The following is a 25,982-nucleotide window of genomic DNA, read 5'->3' on the forward strand; positions in this document are numbered from 1 at the left end:
ACTACATGATATAGTAGCATGGTGTTTGCTTTCCTGAGTGCACACACTTCATATATAAATCACTCAATTGACACACAAGGCAGTTGATGGGGCGCTTGACCCAAATTACAGAAAACTTATTTTCTCAGTTTCCCTGTTACTCTGGATCATAGGCTACATACTGTCACCATTTGTCTTGGGACTATTTCTTCGGTAGGAAGTAGTTCCGATGAGAACTGCTCACAGTGAGGTTTGTGGATGATTCAGAGCCAACAGGACTGAATGTGTAAAGAAATCAAATCCGTTCACCTCCATTGTGTTGGTGTAGATAGAAGCTCCTGAAATCTCACACGTATATCCCAAAATGTGTCCTAGTAAAATCAAAGAAATCAAAACAAAGTCATCTGATTCTTTATCCACAAATAAAAAGAAAAGAATACAATTGACTGAATGTTCTTCTTTATCTCTGTTTCTGTGTCACTCTCAGGGAAGAGGATAAGAACATCTTTGACTACTGCCGAGAAAATAACATTGACCACATCAGCAAGGCCATCATCTCCCAGAAAGCGGATGTCAATACTAAAGACGAAGAGGTAACTACAGAGCGCAGCGCCTAGAAATAAGTCAAGTGAAACTGTACTGATGCCATGTGAGAGTTGCTATTTAAAAGTCCAACTTGCATGAATGTATTATAACTAGGGGGCAGAGAGAAAGAGGAATTTATGTATCCAGAGGATCCATGCTCAACCTCCACGTCAGGAGGGATTCACTTTGTTGACGTGCCCTTTAGCAAGGCACTGAGTCTGTACACACTGCAGGGTTATTGTTATGTGCTCTGACCCCTCGTGCAGGAGGGCAGGTGAAAATGATCAGTGGAGTATCATAAAAAAATACAGGTCACCGGGGGACGGTTCATGCAGCTCTTTTTGCAATCGTTACATAACGGTTTCAACGATCTGAACCACACACACATGGGAACCACTCCTCAGGCAGAGATGAGTAAATTGTGTGAACGGCTATTACCATGGCGAGGTGTTTTCTGGATTGACCCTGATATCCATTCATCTGTCCCCGATTCACCGTCGGCCAGGCCAAATGGCTCGCTCCCTGCCTCCCTTTCATCGCCGCCGCTCTTCAGATAAGCAGGCGGTCGGCTCGTGAGTTCCCAGTCAGAGGCCAGATGGTCGAGGGACCTCGGCAGAGAAAGCTTTGTCTGTCCGCTGCCGTTGTTGTCGTTTGTGCTCCTGCAGCGCAGCTTGCTCAACAGCAGAGGGCAATGGTGAAGTAAGTTTCCCATCAGCAAGAAGCCAGATCTGCTCCTGCAGCTCAGTGAGAGAGCGCGAACTCTTTACGTGTGTGGCCAAATATCCACCTGTGTTATGTATTTCTTTTTTTAGTAGTTGCCAACAAAACCAAATACCAGTTTCGACTGGAGGTGTGTGGAGGATTTCCAGAATACATTAGGACACGCATGGTTGATGAACTCATCCCGTCATACTTGTATGTTCAACATTGCTCTTTATTGCTCAGCCACAGCGGCAGATGTTAACTTATTTTTTTCAGATAGATAACAAGCAACAGCCATCTAACATCGCAATTATATTCAAGTAACAGTAAAAACAAAAACTGAGAAATCAGGGAACCAAAAGGAGTTATTTATTGATCAGAAACACGATCATAACAGTATGTGTCCTGTATGATAAAACATTTTGGAAAGGTATGTACTTCTCAAAACTATTATCGGGGGAAAACGGAAGAAAGGACGGACAATATCAGATTATTTTGTATGTAAATAGTCAAAGGATACTCGAGTCATAATCACCTCTCTGCCGACAAGCTGGATTGTTTGGATATGAATGAAATAGTTCAATTGTTTATTGTTCCCAAAAGAGAGGACACAGATGTTGACCCCAATTAAAACCTTTTTAATTAACAATTCTGAAGCAAAATAAATGTCATTTATAGTTTTGTGTTGCATTCCTTCAGCGTGGGACATGCGAGCCAGTTTATATATTTACCACTATTTGTCAATAAAATGTTCTCTTTTGCTCTTCCAAAATCATCCAAATGCTTGTATTTTATAGCCATTCCAATCTAATTATGATTGCACTTTTTTTGTGAATGTGATTAATTTATAAATCATGAACAATGAACTCCAACACAAGAGTATTTCACTCTAAAACGTCTAACTTTGTATCGGTTTATTGTTGACGCAAACCAACTAGAAGATTCTGAATTGTCTGAATACCATAAAGCGTGATTAGGAATAATCAGTACCATGTGTTGGTTAAGCATACCTGCAGTCATCACAAGACGTCTAGAGGTTTATTATAGACCACAATTGTGGAATAGTCTTCCATAAATATCCAACAGACAACATCTGTACACATAAAACTGCTCAGGATTCACTGTAATCTTGACTTTAAGTGATCTGTTTGATTGGGAAACATTTGCATAAAGGAATGTTTCCAATGTGATTTCAGCATTATATCACTGCATGTTAGCATCTTTCAAATGTGCAACCTCCTTTTGCATACTTGCCTACACTACACTAATTGTTTCCTACTAACTCAAACATGCCAAACCACAAGTGTGCGTTAAGGGCAGAGTCGAGGTGAGAGGATAGGGAGAACAAGAATGTACATACGTTGTGGATAATGTGTCCGTTTTGTGTGTCTGGTTAGAGATGTTCCTTCCTTTACCGCAGTAACTGCTAATCTTTCCAAACAGCGATGCTTCTTTCCTCCTTTTCAAATGAGGATAAAGGAGGCTTTTACTTATCTACCCACTTGAGTGGAGAGTGCTTAACATTTATCACCAGTGGTTTACCTTCCTGGATAGGACTATTTCAGCTCTAATCAGTACAGACCCTTCTTAATGCCCAAACTGGCTCGCCCCAAACTCTGAATGTTTCTGTTAATGGTGTTTTCTCAGCTTTGAATGCTGCACTTATTCTATTTGACACATTCAATGTTTTATTAATCACTGCAACTCCCCAAAAAGCCCACTTAATTTGTTTGTGTGTGTGTGTGTGTGTGTGTGCGGTCTCCCGAAGTAGTAAACTCTGGTCTTCAGTGAGAATGTTGCCAGCAGTCAGCAGTAGAAACACCTGGAAGAGAGGAGGGAGACAAAGAGAGAGAGAGAGGGGAAGGGAGGGAGGGAGAAAGAGCAACTTATTGGTATTCTGGCCCAGCTCATAAGTATCCATTTTAACATGCAGCCATGGTGATCAATATGATTTAAGCAACAGAGTTGAACTTGGAGAGTTTGCTTTACCTAATTGGCCTCACTGAAAAATGAGCTTGCGTGGTTTTTATTAGAACAAGGATCTTGGACCTAAGGAGTAGAGTGTGTGTGTGTGTGTGTGTCTGTGTGTCTTGTGTGTCTGTGTCTGTGTGTGTTCTAGAGTACGGGGTTGAGCTGATCAGGGGGCTGCTCTTGCTTTGCGCACAGTGTCTCATCAATGAAGCTTTACAGATGTGTGCAGGTTACTGTGATTTGTCCGGGAGCACCTCGTTGGTCAACGCTTGAAACACCTCACTGCTCTTCTTTGCACACACATTCACATGAAGAACACAAACGCACATCTCGTCATTCATTATAGAACTGAGGCCCAGAGGCTCTTGAGTTCTGAATGGCCGTGCATCATTTATTTTGTCTGAAAGCAAAGAAACAAATTGAAGTAGAAGTTAACTTCGAGGAGCATGAGGTAGAGGAAGAGTATGCACTGTGTGTTTTTGGTGTAATTCATAACTGTCTGAAATTACAAACATGACACTGCATGCAATAAAGCTAATTTAAACATAGCAGTGGTGTTAAATGTTTAGTTGTACTTTCAACCTTTTCCACATGCCATTTAAATTATCCTTACGCTTATCCTCTGATGTGCACTTGTTCTCAGGGCCGAGCTCTGCTGCACTGGGCCTGTGACAGAGGACACAAGGAGCTGGTTTCTGTGTTATTGCAGCACAAAGCCGACATCAACAGTCAGGTGAGCTGCATTTTCCTCTTTCTGTGATAATGAATCGGTAAATGAATGAGTGGAAGCCAAACGAGCCCCTTTTTGTTAGAAATTGACGACTTCTTCTATAATATTTACCCAGAATGTCTCATTTGAAGTTATTAAAGAACAAAAGTTCCGCCTCCAACTTCAGGCTGTTGTGCATTCTAGTTTTTATTTCCAGTTCTCATTTTTAACAAAGGCCTAACCACATTTGTTTTATTAGCTTTCAACAGCTACAGCTCCATCGAGTTTTGTGTTATATGGACTGAAAACACCAGTATTGAGTTTCAGCTTCTCAAAAACTTCAAAGAAAGAAACCTTCTATAGGAAAATACATTGTGGAACAGCTACTTACACAGAACTAGGGCAGGACTTCAGATCTCTTTTACATTTTTTAGATTACACCTCTAGAATTGCATGAATTACTGAACCTGAGAGCTGGAGTCAGTTCATTTTAGGTGGTGGCAGAACATCAACATTCACGCAGTGCAAAGTTTCACTCACGACAACTGCCTTGCTCGGAGGGCCGATCTCTTGAAGTTAAAGAAGATGTGTTGCGACATTTTCCTACACCCGGACACAAGTGTAGTGGCTGTGTGTAGTTCTAGAAGTCAGTAGAGAAAACAGAGACGTGTGTTTTAGCGTATAACAGGTGGATTTAGGGCGGAAGGAAAGTCACAGGAGCCATCTCATTTCTTGTAACACTGTCATGCACATGTGTACATGCAAGCTCAAGGCAAACACCGACATCTCCAGCCTTCCAACTGCTCTTCTCTCTCTCTCTCTCTCTCTCTCCATCCCTCCCAGAAGGTCACCTTTAATTCACTTTGTGCCACAGACAAATCCCCCAGGGCTTTAGCAGACAGAGTTAGCTGGTAGCTAGCATGGTGGTTTGCCTCCCTGAGGTTTAGCAGCATCCAGGAGGCTTTAGCTTTGGCGGTAAGCTGGCTCAGCTGCACATCGGAGAAATTACTCCTCTTCCCTGCCCAGCGCCACGACGACACAATGCAGTTCACCGGGCCGCACCACTGAGGCTTTAAGTGTAAGGCCGAATCAATTGGAAGTAATCAGGCAAATTGTTTTATGTTGCACAACCCACATAATCAGGACATTTCACAAATGACTTTCTCTTTTGTGGTCATGCATGGCCCCTTTTGTTTTGAATGCTCGCAGGGAGGGAGGGGGGGTGGGATTTGTGGCGAATGGTTCATAAAAGACTTAACAGTGGGATAACTACGAAAACACTTCACTAATGATTTCGAGCCATTTCAAGATAATGACAGCAGAGGACGATTGATGTATAGATGGAAGCTTTTGTCCATTTGTAAGATGTGTAGACCTGCAGCGTCTTTACAGTCGTGTATCTATCGGTGAAATATAAATTGATGTCCCAATGTGCCAAGACTTTTCAGCAGTCAAAGAAGGAAACGTAAATCTTTGGCCAGGTAGTGATAATGGGTGGATACATATGAGTAGACTTTTAATTTATGTCCTTCTCACTTTTTTTTTTGTATCAAAACACACGGAAGGAAAATAATCCAATGCTTCTTCCATTATCTTAAATCATCTGTAGTGGAGCAAACAGAGAGAGGATGGTGTAATCTAGAGATCATTTTGTGTGTTTCAATTATTTAAAGCCCTGTTCTGCTTTATAAATGTGCCTTTTTGAGCAACTATGTGTACTCGAAGGAGGGAAAACCTAAAAACATGATGTTTCAGAGGGAGCATTCTTTAGCCAACCAGAGTGCAAACATGTCCTGAATTCATGCATTCAGGCCATCAGGACCTCTTCGCCTGCCTTTCTCTCAGGTGTGAGAGGAAGCCGGCTGTGTAGAAGCCTGAGTATTGAGGACACTTGGACCTCTGCAGCAGAGTTACTGGTAGCAGATTTATGAGGTGGCAAAGAGGTGGCTGAGAGAAAAATATAGGCAGCTAAATCATACCCCTCTGTCGAAATGCCAAATTATCTCACTACGTAAAGCTTACGGAGCGATATGCTTCTCATTAGAACCTGCTCAGATATCCTTTGTTTAGTTTTTTTGATTTGGGATTAAATCGCCAAGGAAGAGAAGACATATTATGTTAGAGAAAGACAAAAACTTGATGAAGCAGCTTTGTGCTTTTGTCCTCTTTGCCCGAAGCCGCTGCCACATGACGCAAAGAGTATGGGAGGTTGTGTGTGTTCACGAGAGGAATCGAGGAATGTTTGGGTTGTTTGCAGGCTGTTAGAGCGACCAGTAATCTCTCTTGACCTCTACCAACTGCCGAGCAACCAGTAAATAAAGATCAAACATGATTTATGCTTAATTTGTTGATTAAAAAGGGGAGGGGGACTTTGAGAGTTAAAACAAAAAGTATTATTATTTGCTTGGCAGAGGAGGAAAATCGTTTGAAATTAATCAACTGATTGTTTAAGTGAATTGTTCCCAAACCCTGGTAACCTGCATTAAAGGCTCGTTTGATAGTTAATCCTGGATCAGGGCGGGGGGGGGGGGACTACAATAGGTAGTTGTGTGTGTGTGTGTGTGTGTGTGTGTGTGTGTGTGTGTGTGTGCGCGTGTGCGTGTGCGTGTGTGTTTGTTTGAATACACAGATCACAGCTCTGCCACCTGCCAATTGTAGATCAGGCCCTGGTACTGCACATTAAGCCCCCATCCTCACCGTATCACCGCTCCCTCAGCTAATACACCCAGAGAAAGTGGGGCACAAACTGTGGGAAAGATGACAGTAAAACCTCACTTAATGTAATAATGGAAATTAAGGCTTAGACACTGGACTCACATTCTGCGTGCTAGAATGTATTTAAGAGGTTTAAGAAGATTTAATGAGGCATCAGCTTAAGTTTACATTCCATCATATCACGACAGCAGTGAAAACAGTGCCACAGCACAGTTTGTTCAGCAATAAGAAGTATCATTGTTTTAGAGACATATACCAGAGAGGCAGGGTATCGGATGTTAATATTTTATGGGTAATGACCAAAATATGTCTATGTATGTATTTTCAAGTCTTCCCACTAAGCCAGGCTAACCGTCTGCTGGCTATTTACAGATGTGGGAGTGGAAACGATCTTCTCATCTAATTTTCTTCAACACAGCATATTCCCCAAAATGTTGAACTTTTCCTTTGAGAAGAGTTTAATCAGTGAAAATGAAGATGGCTCATTCGATGCTCGGGCCATCTCAAATATTTGGTTTGGTTTCCTTTTGTGTGACTAAGAGTTAAGAGTCTACTAGATGTGTGTTTGTGTGTGTCCGCTCCTCCTGTGGTCGTTCTCGGTCCAGACGGTGTAATCCCACACAGGTGGAAATCCCACCTGACCCCCCTCCCCTCCCCTCCTCCTCTAACCCTCCCAACATGCTGTAAGGTTGCCATGGAAATATGCATTTGTAGAAAGGACATGCCCATTCATGGGAACCGGAGTCGAAAAGGCAGGGCTTTGGTTTCGGAGATGCTGCAGACCTACAACAAAGGTCAGGAATGGTCCAGAGTAGATTAAGACAATGTCTGACTTACTGAGAGGGTAAGTGACGGAGCCAGGATTAGGCTAACAAAGAGGAAGGACAGGTGAGATGCAGGTTAACACAAAACAAACACAATGCCCGGAAGGAAACGGTGTTGAGGTTTAAAGGAGTTGATTTGGAGGAAAAGGCGGCACACATGGTCGTGTCTCTCATCCTTTTACTCGACTCATGCCCTCTCAGTGTGTCTCCATCTTTCCCCTCTCCTCATTGCTCCCATCCCCTTCACTCCATCCCTCCCACGCCTCCTCCGCCTCTACTTTGTATTAAAACAACATGATCCATGAGGCGGGGAGGGCAACTCGCAGCACCGCTAATTCTAATTAATCCAGCGTGGTAGCACGGCCACGGCAGGCCCCAAGCGCTCCCAGTCTATCAGATAGAAATTCATAACTTAATTGAGGTCAGAGCCTCGAGCCGGCAGAACAAAAGTCTCCAGCCAGGACCAGCTAGATCAATAGTAATAAATATCTGACTGGGCGGCCCTACAATTGGTGGCTAGAGAGCACACAACAAGTCTCACACACGCAGTCTGCATGTAGAAGCTGCAGGCGGATCTGTGTGTGTCTGTTTGTGTGCGAGGAGTTGAGCCTTTAAGACTGGCAGACTGGCACATATGTTATTGATTTTTACATGTTCTTACATTTCTTGAATGTGCAGTTTTATTATTTTAGTCAGATTGTAGAAAAGTATTCTTTACCGGTATCAACAGTTTGTTTGTCTGCTTGTGTGTAAAATAGCGCGAGGGAGCTCTGTACACGCGTATGTGTGGCTGATTTGTAATGGCGGAGTCTCTCTCAAGGTATGGATCCATTGATTTGATATCGATACGAGTGGTACGGACTGACTCGGGCTGTTGATTTATTTATATAATAGAGTGAAACAGTGAATTCGTGAATGTATGAGATCTCAACCTCACTGATAAATGTTCACAGATGTCAGTGAAGTACTTGGTGAATCTTTACGATATGAAGGGATGTTTCCTCTGATTGCATGTAAGTTAACTGTCACGTTTTTACATTCGCTGCTCCAGTGTTCCTTCTAGAACTTCTAGAGCTGCGCTGATTAATTGACCGGACTGATGTATCTTCTGATATTAGGTCATTGCTGACGTCAGTGTTGGCGGAAACTTCGGCTGATAAGTCATAAGACCAAAAGGCCAAATATATAGTACGTTAAAGATAATTCAGGAACAGCGTCTTCAATACATAGTTTGTTCACCAGAGAGCTCTGACATGTTGATTTTTTAACAAACAGCACAAATCTTTGTCACTATTCTTTAATAGTCTTTAATTATAAGATGCTAATAACTGTTATGTTAACTTATTAACTTTGTTTATGTTATGTATTCAGTAAATGATAAAGTATTAAAACCCAAATACTGACATGTACATAGATACAGACCGTTACCAATTAGTTACCACTGCATTACCTGTTGGTTACTTATCTTGCAGTTAGTTACAATTATCATACCAGTTAGTTATTAATTAGTTACCAGTTAGGCGTACAGCCAATAATCTTTTTCAATATCGATCAATCGTTAATTCCCAAGTTCAAGATTCAAGATTGAAATGTCGTAAAAAGAGGAAAGCTGCTAATCCTTACATTTGAGCAGCTGGAACCAGAGAATAATCTGCATTTCTGCTTCATTAATAACTCAAACGATGAATCTACTGTCAAAATGTTTGCATATTTTTTCACATTACTCAACATAAATCACTGGCAGTTTGTTCAAATGTAAACACGTTAGTACAGCTCTTGAAGAAAACTGTTGTCTTGCTAATTAGTTGAATAAATTGGTTTTGTGATGAAAAAGTCCAGCTGTACTGCGTGTAAAATGAATGGAAAAAATACAAAACGTCAGACTTTCTTATAAATATGGACTACTGCAATTACCAAATAGCACAAGACTGCTCTTTCTCAAAGGAAAACGTGTTTCCTAAATAAGGTTTGTGCCAAATCCCCGGCTCACAAATCAAGAAGCGTGTCAGAGGAATTATTCCATTTTAATCAAACTGAACAAATCATAAGCATCTGTTCGTGCTCATTTTTCATGAAAAAGCATAGTAAACCGGTATCAATATTTATGACATTTCATATTGAAGTCAGCAAAAAAATAAATACTTATGCAGCTCTACTCTGAGCATTTTAGAGCTTTTTGAAATCATGCTTAGCCGGCTGTTGTAGCAAACAAAGAACACTGAACCATCTCATCTGTGTCCTCTACTGTGGTGTCAACTACTTGTGTGATCAAAACACACACGCACACACACACACACACACACGCACACACACCATGGTGGCTGATTGAAATTCTATGGTGGAGGCATTATTACACGTTTGTATCCCTCCCCTTTCCCAGCACTGCCTCCTATAACTAATGGCTCAGTCAGGCCAGTCATAACAAATATCCAGCAAGATTCGTCATAATTGTGCGTGTGTGTGTGTGTGTGCGCGCGTGTGTGTCAGTGTGTTTGTAATTGTGCGACCTATCCCCCTGAATATATAGTGTCTTTAAGAAAGGGAAGGCAGCAAGGTGGGAAAGTAAGAACACAGAATAAATCGAGGATTCAAAGAATAAAAATGGAGAATGAAATAGGACGAAGGCAGAAATAGAGCAGATAAACAAATATATGAGTCGGTCACATACTGTTTATTCCTTTTCACCTCTCTGGCTGTATTAGGACATTATTGACCATCTTACAGATCAATCATCATGATGGCTTTATGACAGTATTATATTATATTTGCATGAGCGTCTTATTTTGTGAGGTATTCACTGAATAAGCCAAAAGTAGACATTCGTGTCTGGTTATTAAATCCACAGTCTCTCAACAGATTCGCCAGAAGCGTTTCAACTTCGGAAATTATATTATGTTATATATTAATAACACAATATCAAATTACACATACTGTGATAGAGATTTCCATCCATATTGCACAATCCTAGAGGAGAAGCGGGACAATACATCTAAGGCAGGATGAATGTGTACGTGCATGTTCCTCTGCGTGTGTCCACAGCTTGCATCATTTAATTGGTGCACATTTAACTGGGCATGGAAGCAGGCAGGGTGTCAGAGCTAGAGTGAGCCCCTTCACACACTCACGTCTCTGCAACAGATTAATAGTGGACTCTGAGACACTCCCACCGCTTAGTGCACACATTAATGAAGATATTCAAGAAAGCCATTCCTTGCTTCCTCTTTATAATAGGCCGAAGTGTAATTTATTGTTCCTGCATTTTCCAAAGTGTGTGTGTGTGCCTGCCTACAGTATGTACACTTCTGTTAAAGTAGAGTACACACCTTGGTAACGTACAACACACACACACACACGTAAAAGCCAACAAAGCCACTTTACATTTTATTTGCCACACTGTAAGCCTCTCTTCTGGCGTTCATATTTAGTACTTGCTGCACATTAGCTCAACTCGATGAAATGAAGGCTGTTGCTGCGCTGTGTTAAAAGGGCCTATCGGACATAGATACAGTTATGAATCTATAATATGAGCACTCAGAAAAGAGCCAGCGACTTGACAGTAATAGTGCGGCCCAAAGAGCCATTCCAGCAGGTAACAGTCCTCTTTGCCATCATCAGCTGTTGTTTCTTTCTTATTGGCCATTCACTGGGCCTTGCCTACACTCAACTATTTGATTTCCATCGTTCTTAACCGTCCACATAAATTGTCAGGAGCATTAAAGCTGTCCTCGACCGTTTCAGACAGAGCGGGGTGGAGGGGGGGGGGGGGGGGGGGGAGAGAGAGTGAGAGAGTGAGAGCTGGATACGGACAGCGAGGGGAGGGGACGGGGGTGAGGAGAGAGAATAAACAAAGTAAGTGTTTTGCCTTCCATCAGTCTCCCGCAGTACTCAGCTTTATGAGTCCCTCACTCCAAATGCCTTAGCCGCAGCCCCCTCTGCCTGGCCATTGATTTTCATATTACACTCTTTTATGTATTTATTTATTTCATATATTTCTTTTTAAACATCATCGATGAGCCGCAGGAGGACAGACGGGGCCTCTGGCGATGTTAATTCTCAACCTCATCCTCCTCTCTGATGGCTTTAATGGAGGCTAAGGTGTCCCACGGGAACAGGCAACCTCTGCGACGTGGGGAGGGGAGGTGAGTGTGGAAGGGGGGAAGTAAAAGAACAGGCTTGGAGAGAACGGAGATTTAGTGAAAAAGAGAGGCTTCTTTTGTCTGGAGTGGCAGAGAAAGGCAGGAAAATCGGGCTATTGTGGGTAAAGGAATGTCCAGCCGTTTAAAGGAGCTTTTACGCTCCGATCGAGCTTCAGATGCTCGTGTTATCCTTTGCTCCAGACCTACAGGAGATGTTTTGGGATGGACATTTCCTGGAGTAAGGTGTGTCACACTTCTAGGCCTCTTGACAATTCTGACACAATGAATATCTATAATCCCTGGCATCCTCCGGGACCCCCCCGTCAGCCCTTGACCTATGAATCATTCAGGATTTCCCCCCAAGCAGTGATGTTACTGATGGCAGCTATGGGAGTGAGGGGCGGGGGAGGGGGGAGGGGGGCGGGATCACCCGGGCACCTGAAGGACACTCCCAGGATGTGTGAAGGACGGGGAGTTTTGGCGTCAGGATAATTTGACCGTGGGTGGCAGTGCTCACACGCTGAGTGGCAAGGTTACCTCTCCTGGCTCAGAGAGGAGACCCAGATTGAATTAGGGCTGGCCCCGATCTGCAGATCCTTTTAACACGGGGGGGCGGCGGCTTCCCAACACACACAGCAAACATCGGGTACACTCATGTGCATGCACAGGCCTTTACATACAACAATATATACTTATGTTTGTATGAACATTTATTGCTTCATCTATGGATTTCAATGACTGTTGTACATCTACATTGATTACAAATCACATCGTGCATTATATACATTGTGTCATCATAATACAGGTGACAATGGACTTTTGGGAACTCTTCCTCGTTGTTGCATATCAAGAGATTTGAGAGTTAGGTGCTGTGTGATAGGAAATATAAGATTGACAATAACATTATGGGGCGAATTTGGTGAATGTTCTACAGCTGACTTTAATATCTCAGATGTTTAGTTTCCTTAAATGCACTAAGGGAGCATTTTCAAACTGCACATCTACGTGACAATAATATAACTTCTATATTTACATATAGCATACTAAATGTTCTTTGTTATAGATTACGCTAAGCAGAAAAGTCTGCAGCATTAGTAATTCATTTAGTAAAAAGTGCCGTAAGTTGGTTCTGTCTGGTCCGTGAGGTCGTTGCCACAGTAGCTGATCTGGTTACAGATGGGACCCGGTGAAGGAGGGTCTTCTTCTCCTCCATCTCTCTCAGCTCTGTGTTCTGCTTTCTGATTAATGGCACCTGCTCATCATAATGCTATCTGCCGGAATCTGCATACCAATGATCCCAGACGCCTATCGATTCACCCCTCATCTTCCCCGCACACACCCTGGAGACTGATTCTCACACACACACACACACACTGATACCCTCTCACTCCCCCTCTCCCTCCCCCCGACCACTGTCATTATAAAAGTCAGCAGCTGCTGCATGCATTGATCATAAATCATAATTGCTTGTCCATTTTTACCCACTTGTTTAATGTTGCTGTCAGGGACAGTAGGGGGGGAGAAAGGGGGGAGGCGGGGAAAGGAAGAGTGGAAAAAAAAAAAGCCCTGAGAAAGTTTACCGACACACAAAGATGAGACGGAAAAAAAGAGCTGAAGCGGAAAAAGAAAGGAAGAGTTGGAGAGAGAGGATATGATGGTGAGAATGAATAGATCTAGTAGAGTTTAATACAGCTGGTGGTCATTAGAGGAACTGCAGCTCAGGACGTCTGCATTAGCTTTTGTATATTGGTTTCACATCTTATTAAGTATGTTTTTGCAGATAACCCACTTCCTTTGATGGTGTTGTAGCCCACTGGAGCATAAACCCCTCCTCTTGTTTAGTGACGTAGCCAAGATGTCTGCCAGTAATCTTGGCTACGGTCTTGTTTGTTAGCTGTAATTACACTAATGTCTTTAGCTACACTAATATGACTGTACCGATGATTTATGGATGTTGAACTGTAGCACCTTTTTAAGTAGCATTTTTTTTTTTTTTTAACAAAAACATGAACGCTTTTACAGTCCATGGGGTCACCAAACGCATTCACACACTGTGCTTTCTTCAGTCTCAGACCTGACAGTGACAGACCTTTACCTTTAGTCCACAATCTCTCCTCTGGCTCGGACTCAGACAAACGGAATGAAAGACAGATTGAAACCTAGTTTCAAGAGGAGATAGACTCAAGGGAACTCTGTGTCCTATTTGTATCCCTGACTGAGTTACGTGTCCGCCTCCGATGTGCCCTTGATCCCTTCACATAATGCTGGTGTAAACAGCTTGTGTGACTGTTTGCAGTATTCTTGCCCTGTAGTCCAAGGTCCGTGAAGGCAGACAGACGGAGAAAACAAGTTAAACCACTTTCCAGAAATGAACACAACATCTGTGACAGTCCCTTTGTGTGTCTCCTGCAGATAACCGGAGTTACAGACGACACTTTATTCGATCCTTGTTGACCTCAGTCTGACTCCTGCGCTCCGTTAGGACAATCTGACAAAAAGACGCAAATGTAAACACACACGATCATCTTTCATTGGACCAATTTTGAAGTAGTTACAGTATTACTTTGGATCTGTAAAGAAATAAGACTGCGCTCGTAAGCTTCCTACATCCTTGCTTTGCTGTCTTTCTCTTTCATCCATCTCGCTTCACTTTGTGTGTGTGTGTGGTAAAAATGATAGATTGGTGTGACTTAAATTCAGCAAAACTGCAATTGTACTAATAGATCAATCCCCATCCATGCTGCTCCTAAGCATATTGCTCCACCCCATTAGGGTGATACACTACACAGTGCTGGATCTCTGCTGCTGCTGGTATTGTGCAAGCAGCGGCTTTATTGAGCACTCTGCTGACATCCAGCCCAGCGTTTCTGCACCGCAAGGGGAAACTTTGGACGACATGTAAAAGCAGGGGTTTGGTGCGACACGCCTCCGTAATGGGATGGGAACAGGGGTGCACCAGAGAGAGGGGAGGGGGGGGGGGGGGGTAGCTAACTGCAGGTATTGGGGGAGAGCGGTGGGCTGAGGAGGGGAGGGAGTGTCTCTACCAGGCTGCTTCCACAGCAAATGGAAGACAATCCAATTTCCTGTGATTCCATCAAGCCTCCATCCTGGATGAAGGGGCATTAGGGAACGCTGAGAGGACAGGCCGCTGACCCCTCACATGAACATGCAAGAAGCATGTACGCCGCGCACACACACACACCGGCAAAAATGTTTCCTAACAAACATGCGCGGTTACAGGCAGCATACTATATAACAGTATTTTCTTTTTGCCTCCAGTGTCGCTGCGCTTTAAGGCGTGTGGTGTTTGCTTGTGAATTATCAACCACTCATTCATACTTTTCTGTGTGTGCTTGCTGAACAACTGACTGCAGATTAGCGTTCGCAGAAGATTAGGGTTTAAACCCCTTACACTTTAATTATAACTGTATGTATTTGTGTGCATCAAGGTCTTATACTTTGCCCCGGCTTTAAACATCTGTCACTGCCCCATTGTGGGGTGTGTGTGTGTGTGTGTTTGTTTTTGTGAGAGTGTGCGTGTGTGAGTGTGAAAGTAAGTTAAGTATGTATTTTCCTCTACATGGCAGAGGTTGCGCCAGGCAATTTTTATTTATTTTTTTACAGAAAATGCCTGGACAGTAAAATCTCTCTCCGTCTCTCTGAATCATTGTGAGAGACAGACACAATGTCCTCGATACATCACAGGTTGCTACTTAACTTGCAGACAGACAGCATTGTTGTCTTGGGTTAACTACGGCGCGCTTTCCACGCTCGTGGCGATTTGCATCTGTGCTCTGTGATCCACCCAGAGGGAATAGAAAGCTCTAATCCAATCAGCAGGTCCCCGAAGTGCTGCTCCTGAGTGAGAGAGAGACACACAACAATAGGATCACTCTGCACCGGGCCCAGCTAGAGAGGGGAGACAGGAAGAGGACGAAGAAGAAGGAAAGGAAAAGGCTCAAGACGTTGATGTGGTAATGAAAAGGAGAGAGAAAGAAGAGGAAAGAAAGGAGGGACTGGAAAAAGAAAGAGGTGACGGTGGGAGAGGTAATGAAAGAAAAGAGATGAGGGAGGTGTGGTTTGGAGAAAGGGAGGTCAGGAGAAGAAGAAGAAGAAGAAGAGGAGGAAGAATTTGATGAGAGTAGAGGAAGGACATGAAAGTAACCAAAAACAGGAAGGTGCATGTGAGGATCTGCTGTTGGAAGGGCAAAGGTGGAAAGACTAATGAATAATTTCGCCATAACAGTTTCAGTAATTTGGAGGAAATGTCAGTGCGCCTGCTTGCTTTTAATCTGTCTCTTAGAATTTGAGAGCATTGTGCTTGGCTCAACGACTGCTCTTGTTCTGTGACTGAAGGCAACAGTTAGACCATTTATCATCATTATGAGGTGCAAAGGCAGGCAGGAACAGTGATTAAGAACTGAAGCTCCTGTTGGTGATGCCTGTCATATATTGTCTTATCATACCTACACACACACACACACACACACACACATATATATATAATTCCTCATTCCTGTGTCCAATCCACAGTTCTAACAATAATTATATCTCTATCATTGACGCCTTGACCCCAGATATTACTTTTATCGTACACCCACAAATCGGCCTGCACACACACTCACTCACTCACACACGCACACACTTGCACGAGACTACCACTGAACTTCAGGTCACCCTCTGACACTCTTCTCTCCATTGTCCCTGAGTTGTTGTGTGTCAGGGTCACATAGCCTCCATGGTTGATTCATTTAAAAAGATAAGGCTGTAAATATAAAATGTTTTTTACAGGACAATACCAAAACCAACAATGTTTTGCTCTGCTAACAAGTATTTACACTCAGGTTGTCCCTAACAAATGTAAAATCCTGTTTCAGTAACGTGTGCTAAAAACTGTGCCCAGCTTGAAAATAGAATAGAGTAAAGGGACATGTCAAAGTGAAAGAGGGCTAATGCTGCATTCATGTCATATTTTTCAGACCATCATTACGAAAAAACTGATCACTTCAGCCTTCGAGTTGTAATTCTGAGTCGGAGATATCAGGGACTTCTAACAACCATAATATCTCCCACTGGATGTCTACGGTCCAAAGTTAACCCTCATAGAATATATTCAGTTAATTGAAATGAAGCTACAGACTGTATGAACACCCAAACTACTTAACTACAGCATAATGCATTGTTGTTTGTTGACAATAAGAACAATTATGGACTCGAGTCTCTAAGACCTTATATCTAGTTTCCACTGTGACCACGCCATGTGTCGAGGAGCAGCAGACATGAGGTTGAGATGTAGAGTTGGGGCTAACACTGGTTGTGATATTAATGCTGGAGGCACCTCTACTGTTATATGGTCGCCTGCAAGTTGAAAGATTTCATTTGCAGGTCACATGTTCCTCAAATCAATATCTCATCATCTCATAATTTGCATTTGGTACAATGAAAACGGGGCACCTTTTGTCCACAGCCGACAAGTAGGAGGAGATTGGTATTCTAGAAGCTGAACATTTCCCTGTTGACTCTTGGGAAGTTTGAGCAAAGTAATTTCTCTCATACCAAAATATTTTGTTATTTCTGATATTATTATTAAGACTTGTTTTGTCTTACAGGATAATGAAGGACAGACAGCACTACATTATGGTAAGAAGGACCTTCTTATTCATCTCTATAGTCCAACATGTTGTATACTCACTGTATGTTTATTTTATTTTCATGCAATAAAGCTTTTTTATAAGTGTATGTATGTTTATTTTTGCATATGGTGAACATCACATTTTGTAAAGAAACTCTTAACATCGATTGTGCACTGACATCATTGTGTTGTCTGTGTGCGAACTCTCTTTATATGCAGCAGCTTGTTTTTGATTCTTTGCCCACATTTGTGTGTGTGTGTTTGTGTGTGTCCTTTGGTATGCATGTGTGGATTCCTGTCTGGTTTTGTTCTCTGTGTGTGTGTGTGTGTGTGTGTGTGTGTGTGTGTGTGTGTGTGTGTCTAATAATCGGCAGACCTCCCAGAGGAAATCAGCACTGGTCCTTAGACTCCCCTGACCCTCTCATGCCCCAACACAAAAGTCCCGGAGGGGCGTTTCCCCTGTCCTCTGAGTGTGTGCGTGTGTGTGTGTGTGTGTGTGTGTGGCTGCACCATCTGTCCCCCAGCTTGGTGGCGTTGGTGTGTGCATGTTGCATCACCTGCTGGAGATCTGCACACACAAACGCACTCGGCAAAGGAAGCCCCGAGGATGGGGGCATAAAAAGATGACTAATAAACATAAGCGATGAACTCCAAGAGACAAATAGCAGAGAATGAAAATTCATTCCCACCTCTCTTTGCACAGGGCCACAGTGGCTGGCAAGTGATTAATTGAGGGTTTACTGCTCACCATAAATTGTTCTCCTCCTCTACGGCTCCCCCGAGGGCCAGCCACTTTTTACAGCTCAAGGCCCAGGCGAGACGCACGCACGCACGCACACACACACACACACACACACACACACACACACACACACACACACACACACACACACACACACCACTAGCTAAATAAAATGCTGTTTAGAGCAACAAGAGGAGGACTGCAAGTGTGGCTGGAAAAATAAGCCAAGCTTTGTTAGTCTGATTCGGCTGAAAGATAAGTGGCTCTGATAGCGTTTGATGCTCACACGCCTCGTGCTATTCATAGACACAAGTTGAGCATGCAAACACACTTGCTTACACACTTGGATGCATTCCGACGTATCATCATATCTCATGCACACAGCCAGCCAGCCAACCTGGGCTCGAGGTTAAAAGGCCTGGCTGTCAATCACAGTGGCTGCTGACATCAGCGATCATGGCGCGGCACAGAGTCCGCTCTTTAAGAGGAGCGAGCGATTGACACTGACGGAGGAGAGCACTCGGAACAACAGAGGAAGAGAGGGGGGGGGGGGGGGGATGAGGTGCATTGGGAAAGCAGAGACATGCTAACTGGGTTAAGAAAGAGCATGCCTCCCTCACTTCCTCCCCCTCATACATAGAGAGAGAGAGAGAAGACCCTTTTAGTGGGGCACAAATTGCCAATGGGGCAGAAATGAAGTGTTTGAGAGAACCACAGGTCCAGGCCGGTGTCAGTCCTGGGCCTGCAGATTGGCTTTTCATTAACTGCAGCACTGTGTGCGTACTGTACTTGACTACAGTATGCAGAAGAAAGTGATGAGGCACATTTACTCAAAACTGCTTCACACCATCATAACAGCCTGTAATGAGCTGCAGTGATCCATCAAATTCCCAATTCTGACATTAATCTAGGTAAGAGTAAATGATAGGCAGCACAACAACGCTCCTCTGCTCTGATTACAGGTCCATTGTTTAAACAAGACGAAGACTTTGAGCTAAATGTTAACATCAGCATGTTAACATGCTCACAATGACGATGTTGGCACGTCGGATGTTTAGCAGGATTAACATTTACCATGTTCGGCATTTTAGCTTAGCGTGTTAGCCAACATTTGCTAATCAGCACTTAATATAAATTGAGCTGAGGTTGATGGGAATGTCATTCGTTTTGTACACATTGACACCCAAACAGCCGTATACCAGCTAACATGGCTAAAAAAACAAAATGCCTTGCAGAAAGTGTGCATAAATGTTTGCTTTTTGTCCTTTTTAACTATAAGTCCTCCGTCATTTTTCTCTCTTCTTTTCATAGCATCGGCGTGTGAGTTTGCCGACATCGTGGAGCTCCTGCTGAACGCTGGAGCCGACCCGTCCATCAAAGACACGGAGGGCTCTCTCCCCGAGGAGGTCACTGAATCCAGTGCCATCTCCTCTCTCCTGCGTCAGCACACGGCTCCGAAAGGCTAGATGGGGCATCTTCCAGCACGTTTCATCCCTGTTCCGCTCATTTGCTCTTCATCATCCCTGCTTAATCCCTGAAGAGACTCTGTTCATCCCCAGCAGTTAGTAAACCAGGATTGCTGATAGAGTTTTATTTTATTTAATTTTTCAAATACTTGAGGTGAGTTTGATTTCATTGGCTTAGCTCTTTGGAGGGTGTACACATTAGCCCTTCTGTTTGATAAGACATATGAAAGCAAGAACACCATATGTCGTTTCATCTAAATATTGCATATTAACATTATGTGCCCGGTAGGGTTGAGTGATATGTCGGCTACTGCGAGCGCTGGTGCAGATTTTGCTATACTGAGGTAGTTATACCTTAAATATCTCTTACTGTATTCGACCAATGCAGGCAATGTTGCAAATCATGAGTAGGACTGCTTATTGGCAGTATCGGAATGACAGGATTTGTGCTTCAATGTGATGAAATATCTGGATTTACCAGGTATTTAAGTCACTGGAAAAACCAAAAACAGACATTCCCATTCACTTAATTTATCTGTAAACGATATGAAATTCCCAATAATTCATAGTCAAATCAAATATTTTTTACATATCGTCCACTCCTACTGCCCAGGTCTGCCGATCAGCCAGGCCTTTCAGTCAGGGTCAGCCCTCTGACCATTTGTTCATGATTCAGTCGTTACGTTCAAGGAATGCTTTAATCATTTGTCACATTAAAGTCTTCAACAAATACTTTCCCTCCGAGTTGTTTTCTGCTCATTAGATAACTTAAAGTCAACATCGGATGGTAGTGTGGCACGCTATATGGTACTCTTATTATTTATAGTTCAAACACACACACACACACACACACACACGAGTATACAGTGTATACTACTGCAGCCCTTGTTCAAGTAAAACCTGAACTGACATCGCACCACAATGACTCTAAGGCATACATTATCCATACAGATTAAACTAACTGAGCTTTTCATTGATACAGTTTGGAAACATAGATCCTTTATGATAAGCTTCATTGGAATAAACTAACATTTGTGTTTTGAGTTTAAATGATTTACAAAATGGGTAAGTTACACAAAGCAAACACGGAACATTTTAAAAACGGTAGAAAACTTTGGGGGTATCGCACAGAAAACACCCCCTACCAGGACCTGGACCTGCAAATGTAGGTAGCAATATTAAAAGTCCAGAGAGAGAAAATAAAAACGAATAGACTATAATCACATCACCAACAACTTGACCGTGCTTTAAGTCTAACCATGTTGGTATGCCATAATACAAATGAGCACTAATATAAGTTCAATGAAACCTCATTTATTTGTCTGTAATATAATGCTGTCAAAACCAATGATAACACACGGCTGGAATCATCAACTAACTAAAATGGCCCATCTTCATCGACCTCACAGTATACGCACAACACACTGTTCATACAGCGCTGGACTCTACAACCTGCCTCTGTGGTATTATGTCATATAGGAGAGAGCTGGATGTTCTCCAAAAATAACCAACACATGGTCTGAGTCCAAATCTGCTTTACTCGTCCTCAAGCCCCTCTGATCAGCACATTCTCTCTGCCTCAGCTCACACACACACACACTCAGACACTCGGACACACTCCACCAGATGAGAATACACTAAATCTGGATCCTGCATCTTAACTACAGCTTCACAAAGATGCAAATGCACATTTTGTACACAACAGCAGGGACAAAGCTTAATCCTTTACTCTCTAACACACTCCCTGGCTCCACGCTTGCCCTCATCCCCCAGTGTTTGACTTAACTGGAAATCTGCCTCAACACAAGGCCTTAGATAACCGCCTCAACATGTCTGGTTGCAGCCTGTCCGTTACTCACAGATCTATGACGGCAGTAGATGGTCTACTCGGCATTGGTAGTCATCGCCAGGGGCGGCACTTCAAATTCAATTTTTGCCTTGACAGCTGTTGTACAGTGCTTGCAGTGAATTGAGATGCAAGTGTGCTGTGCCATACATGAGGTGAATTAAAATGTCTCCACATGATGTCTGTATCGGCATCCATGTCCTGTCCTCCTGTCCATGGGCTCCTTTACAAATCACACAGAAGAAGTATACTTTTCAAAAGTATCATCATTCACTTTTACAAACTCCAGCCATACAGCCTTCCTCAATGAAATGTTCTGCCTCTCCCGTCATGAATTTTGAGGAGGAACCCTCAATGAGTTGAGAGGAAAGCGTTTGAGTATTCAGCCTGAGTCTGAGACATGGTGCGCAACAATCCCACAAAGACGCAACCAGTGACCATCTTGCTGTTATGAATTCCATCCACATCCAGCCATTAGGCTGTTGGTGTATCTCTAAAGCCTGTTTGGGGCCAGTTGTTGTCTCCGCATTGCTTCCTAAACCCCGTTACACTGGCTAGAGGTAAGAGAGGTTGACGGCAGTCGTGCTTCCACCCCGGCTCGTCTGCAAGACTCTGACACTAAGCCCATTATGCTTCCATTATGGGGCTTCAATTTTCCTCTGAGCTCTTCACTTTTGACACTGCAGCTCCCTCCCTCTCCAAACCGCAGACTCCTTCCCCCCCCCAGGGTCCAATATTGTTCAGCCGTTCTGAATATTTATGCATTTTTCAGAGGTGAAAATGAATAAGCCTCAATTTCTTAAGCAGTAAACTTAGGTACAGTTTTGAGGTACCAGTACTTTGCTTGAGTGCTTTCATACTTTTACTGCACTATATTTTGGAATGAAATTCAAAGTTGCTTTTTATCCCTCAACAATTCTTTACAGTGTCCTGAAGATGCATCTCCATGTTGAATAGGCATACTGTACTTGTATATATTCAATTAATTATCGAGGAGATGATGACTCTACATGTTTCGTCACTGACTATAAGTGAGGCCACTTTCCCCTGACAATGGCCTCCTATGGCCAACACTTAGCATCAAGTTACATCCGCATTGAACTAAAGAAGAGCAGGGAATGAGCGTGTTTACACGTGCGTGAGGGTCCTGGTTATGATCAGGTTTTTGGAGTAAACCTTTTATATTTTGCGCAAGCCAAAACCATTCCCTGTTTTCAGAAACCTCGCTAAACCCTTATCCCGGTTTTGACAAACCTGGATATGCCGGGCGGAGTACCCCAGTAGTATACAATGGCATGAGTACACAGGTTTCTGATCATTCTCCTTCATGTATGCAGGTACTTCTTTAACTCAAGTTACGTAGTAGTTAGTCAGTAAAAGAGGAAATATGGTGGTAAATGATGTAATGTAATGATGATCAACTAGCTGAAGTAAAGGGAAAGTCTGACCTCCGTAATGCAGTGCAGATCTTAAATTGTATCATCACTCTTGTTAACAATTAGTGATCAGATGGAGACTCTAAATCTAAACGATTTCAAAATGTGTTCATTCTCAATTGTTGAATTAACTTAAGAAATGAGTGGCTGAGATGCACATGCAGGCAGACCAACAGAAACCTGGTTACCATCAGAATAATGTGTTCAGGGATATTAATATCCAGGTTTCATGTAAACAACAGATCCCCAATATAATAAAAACCAGAACGAGACTCATAACTAAGATATTAAGTAATGTAAATGCATTAATTCAGACAGCAAAGGAGAGTAATTTGTTTTTGTTGCCGGGAACCTGTGATGTATTTGTGGATGTGTGTGCGCCTCTTTAACAATTCCTCCTGAGGGAGTCCTCCATCTCTTCTCCTTACCACTCTCATCACTCCCCTTTTCATCTTTCTCTCACCCTCATCCTGCACGCTCTCTTTTTTTTTTTTTTTTTACCTCTTCACTTCTTTCTCTCTCCTGTAAAAGCAATACCATGTCATTGCTTTGGCCAGCTCTTAATGCAACCATTTACCCCCCTCCACCCCATACACACACACACACACACACACACACGCCCTGAGCAGCGTGGCTGGGAAACCAACAGTAAGCAGAAATACCTCTGCTACTCAAACACTTATATCAGAGGCTCATTCACTGTGTGTGTGTGTGTGTGTGTGTGTGTGTGTGTGTGTGTGTGTGTGTGTGTGTGTGTGTGTGTGTCCAAGGCTCAGCTCTAAAGCTTTATGTGTAGTTTATGGTGATGAACAAGCGTTTCTGCCATCCACCAACAAGGACCTTAGCTTTCAGACTTCAGATAAGCCAACAGTCATTTTACACTCTCTCACAGCATCTGTGTCACAAACAATAAACATAAACCACAAGAGAACTACAGCTGGAGACCGCAGCCTTCAATAAAACAAATATATTATCGTCACTACAGTATTTATCATAGTTTCCTCGGGGATATGAACCCTCCTCCTTTGGTTACCTCTCATATAGTCGATATGTGCAGCAGGATCATTATTGAGTGGAAAAAGGCCCAGTTTCACATTAAAACAGCATCGAGCTCACAACCTTGAGGGTGTCATTGAGAGGCCTCTGTTTGACTCCAGTCCCTCTTTAAGACTCGCTCCGTCATCCTGCGGATCATTGTTCACTGCAGGCCCGATGGAGTTGTTTGGGGAGAAAAATGCCCTGTCTTGATGGTGCGGGATTGGCTTCTGGGCGAAAACAAATCCTCTCTATTTTGCATGTTAATTTATTCCCTTTTGCCTCAGTCAGAAAAAAAAACAAAAAAAAAACAGTTTCCTTCAGGAAGTTTGTAATAAAAGCCTTGCGATCGATGATAATGGCATTTGTGCTTGTGTTTGTCATCTTCGCAAAAGCAACAGTGGTGGAGTTCCCACAGATTTATTTGTATACTAGTGCTGTAAGTGGCGTGTAAATTATCTGAACTGTCTGTGTGGCTTTTTATCTTTGTAAGGCTTGTACTATTAGAGCGTATCCATTAATGCCCATAGCCCAGCCAATCAATGCTTAAATAAAAATCAGCTCAATTTGTGGCGTTTTATGCAAACTCCAACCAACTGACTGTTTGCTTTTTGTTTTTATAATGTAACAGGAATAGCTAAAACGCAAAGGAATCGATAACACTTAAGTTTGGGTTAGGTTGGCCAGCTCTCAGACAAGTGCTGCACATTGCTGCATACAAATGAGCTTCATACAGATGTACACCGTGGTGTAATTTCATTATAATTCTATACATAGTTAGCCAACACCATAGTTATAGGGAATAAATCCACTGTAACCTAAAAGCTAATAAGAACCATTAGCAAAGGCCGAGCAGCCACACACACACACACACACATGGTCAGGGCCATAGCTACAAATGAGGACACAGAGGTCACGTCCACTGTATTGTTTCTGGAATTTTTTTCATGGTTGTTTTGTTATTATTATTTGGGTATTTTATGCCTTCAACAGAGAGGCAGCAGTAGAAAGATTGCAGGATGTGAGGCGAGAGAGACGACGAATAATATACAACAAAGGCTGCCGACTGGACTCGTAGAGTAACATTGTGGTTCATGGTCAATTTTACTAACTTTGGTGATCCCTCAACTTTTCACGTAGCGCCATCATCAGATCAAAATTTGTCCAATACTTTTGTTTGAAAACCTGCAAAACTCTTCCCATTCCTATTAACCCCATCTGTACTTTGTGTTGAGTGCTAAGTAGCAACGGTTAGCTTGCTAACATGCTAAAATGAGATGGTGAGTACGATAAGCTATGCCTGCTAACATCTGCATGCTAGCATTGTCATTGTTAGCATGCTAATGTTTGCGTTTAACTCAAAGCACTGCTGTGCCTAAGTAAAGCCTCAAAGAGCCGCTAGCATGGCTCTAGATATTATGTAAATTTGACTTTATTTTTTTTGAACAAATATAAAAATAAGATTTAATGTATTTAGTATTCGTCCACCAGAATGACAAAACAAATAGCAACAGTGGGGGGCTTTGAAGCAGCCTTTAGACCATTAATAATGGGGCTAGAATTAGCTGGAAATAGAGGACATCCATAGCAACAATGGTTGCTAGTAAAAAAAGAGTGTTGTATGGTTGGGTAAGGAAAATGTGACTCATGATCTCAATGGTTGAAAATCTTGGCTACAGCCCTGCATTATAGCCTTTTTAGCAGCTTGACATATTGACATACAAGCTAACTGCCAGCATATGGGCCATATTCCCTCTTTGCCTGACCATAAAGCATATTTTCCAATATTTCACAAAGCACTCTACAATTAGTTAACAGCACAGGGATTAAGGATAGATTTGTCAGTGCAGCGCTGCAATCTGCTGCTGTCTCTCTTTAGTACTGAGAGGATCAGTGAAGCCAGCGAGGCATCTGTTTCTCCACTTGTTTTATTTTTTCTCTCTTTCTTCTCTCGCTTCATGTATCTTTCTTGTCACCCCCACCCAGGGAGCGAGAGAGGAAAGCAGCATCAATCACTGTTAACTGACTGACCACTGTCTGTTGGTGGTACTAAATGGATCTCCACAATTGAATAGAGGCCTAAGTGTGTGGTAAATGCTCTCAATGGGTAAATGAATTTGCGGGTTAACTCGCTCTAAGAGCGTTTAGATAAGGCAAAAATAATAAAAACACCTACAGCAGATATTTTTCTTTTGATATATCGA

General features: G+C 42.8%; 1 protein-coding gene across 1 annotated transcript in view; it reads left to right on the plus strand.

Annotated features, from left to right (window-relative positions):
* Positions 1-21,000, plus strand: part of acbd6 (acyl-CoA binding domain containing 6) — a 30,372-nt gene extending 9,372 nt beyond the window's left edge. Inside the window, exons 5-8 of the mRNA XM_031864317.1 lie at positions 467-572; positions 3,881-3,970; positions 17,231-17,261; positions 19,307-21,000. Coding sequence (XP_031720177.1) covers positions 467-572; positions 3,881-3,970; positions 17,231-17,261; positions 19,307-19,461 — 382 coding nt within the window. The 3' untranslated portion in view covers positions 19,462-21,000. The remainder of the gene's footprint in view (positions 1-466; positions 573-3,880; positions 3,971-17,230; positions 17,262-19,306) is intronic.
* Positions 21,001-25,982: the final 4,982 nt, after the last annotated feature.

Source organism: Anarrhichthys ocellatus, unplaced genomic scaffold (assembly GCF_004355925.1).
Source record: "Anarrhichthys ocellatus isolate YVR2014 unplaced genomic scaffold, GSC_Weel_1.0 scaffold30, whole genome shotgun sequence".
Lineage (NCBI taxonomy): Eukaryota > Metazoa > Chordata > Actinopteri > Perciformes > Anarhichadidae > Anarrhichthys > Anarrhichthys ocellatus.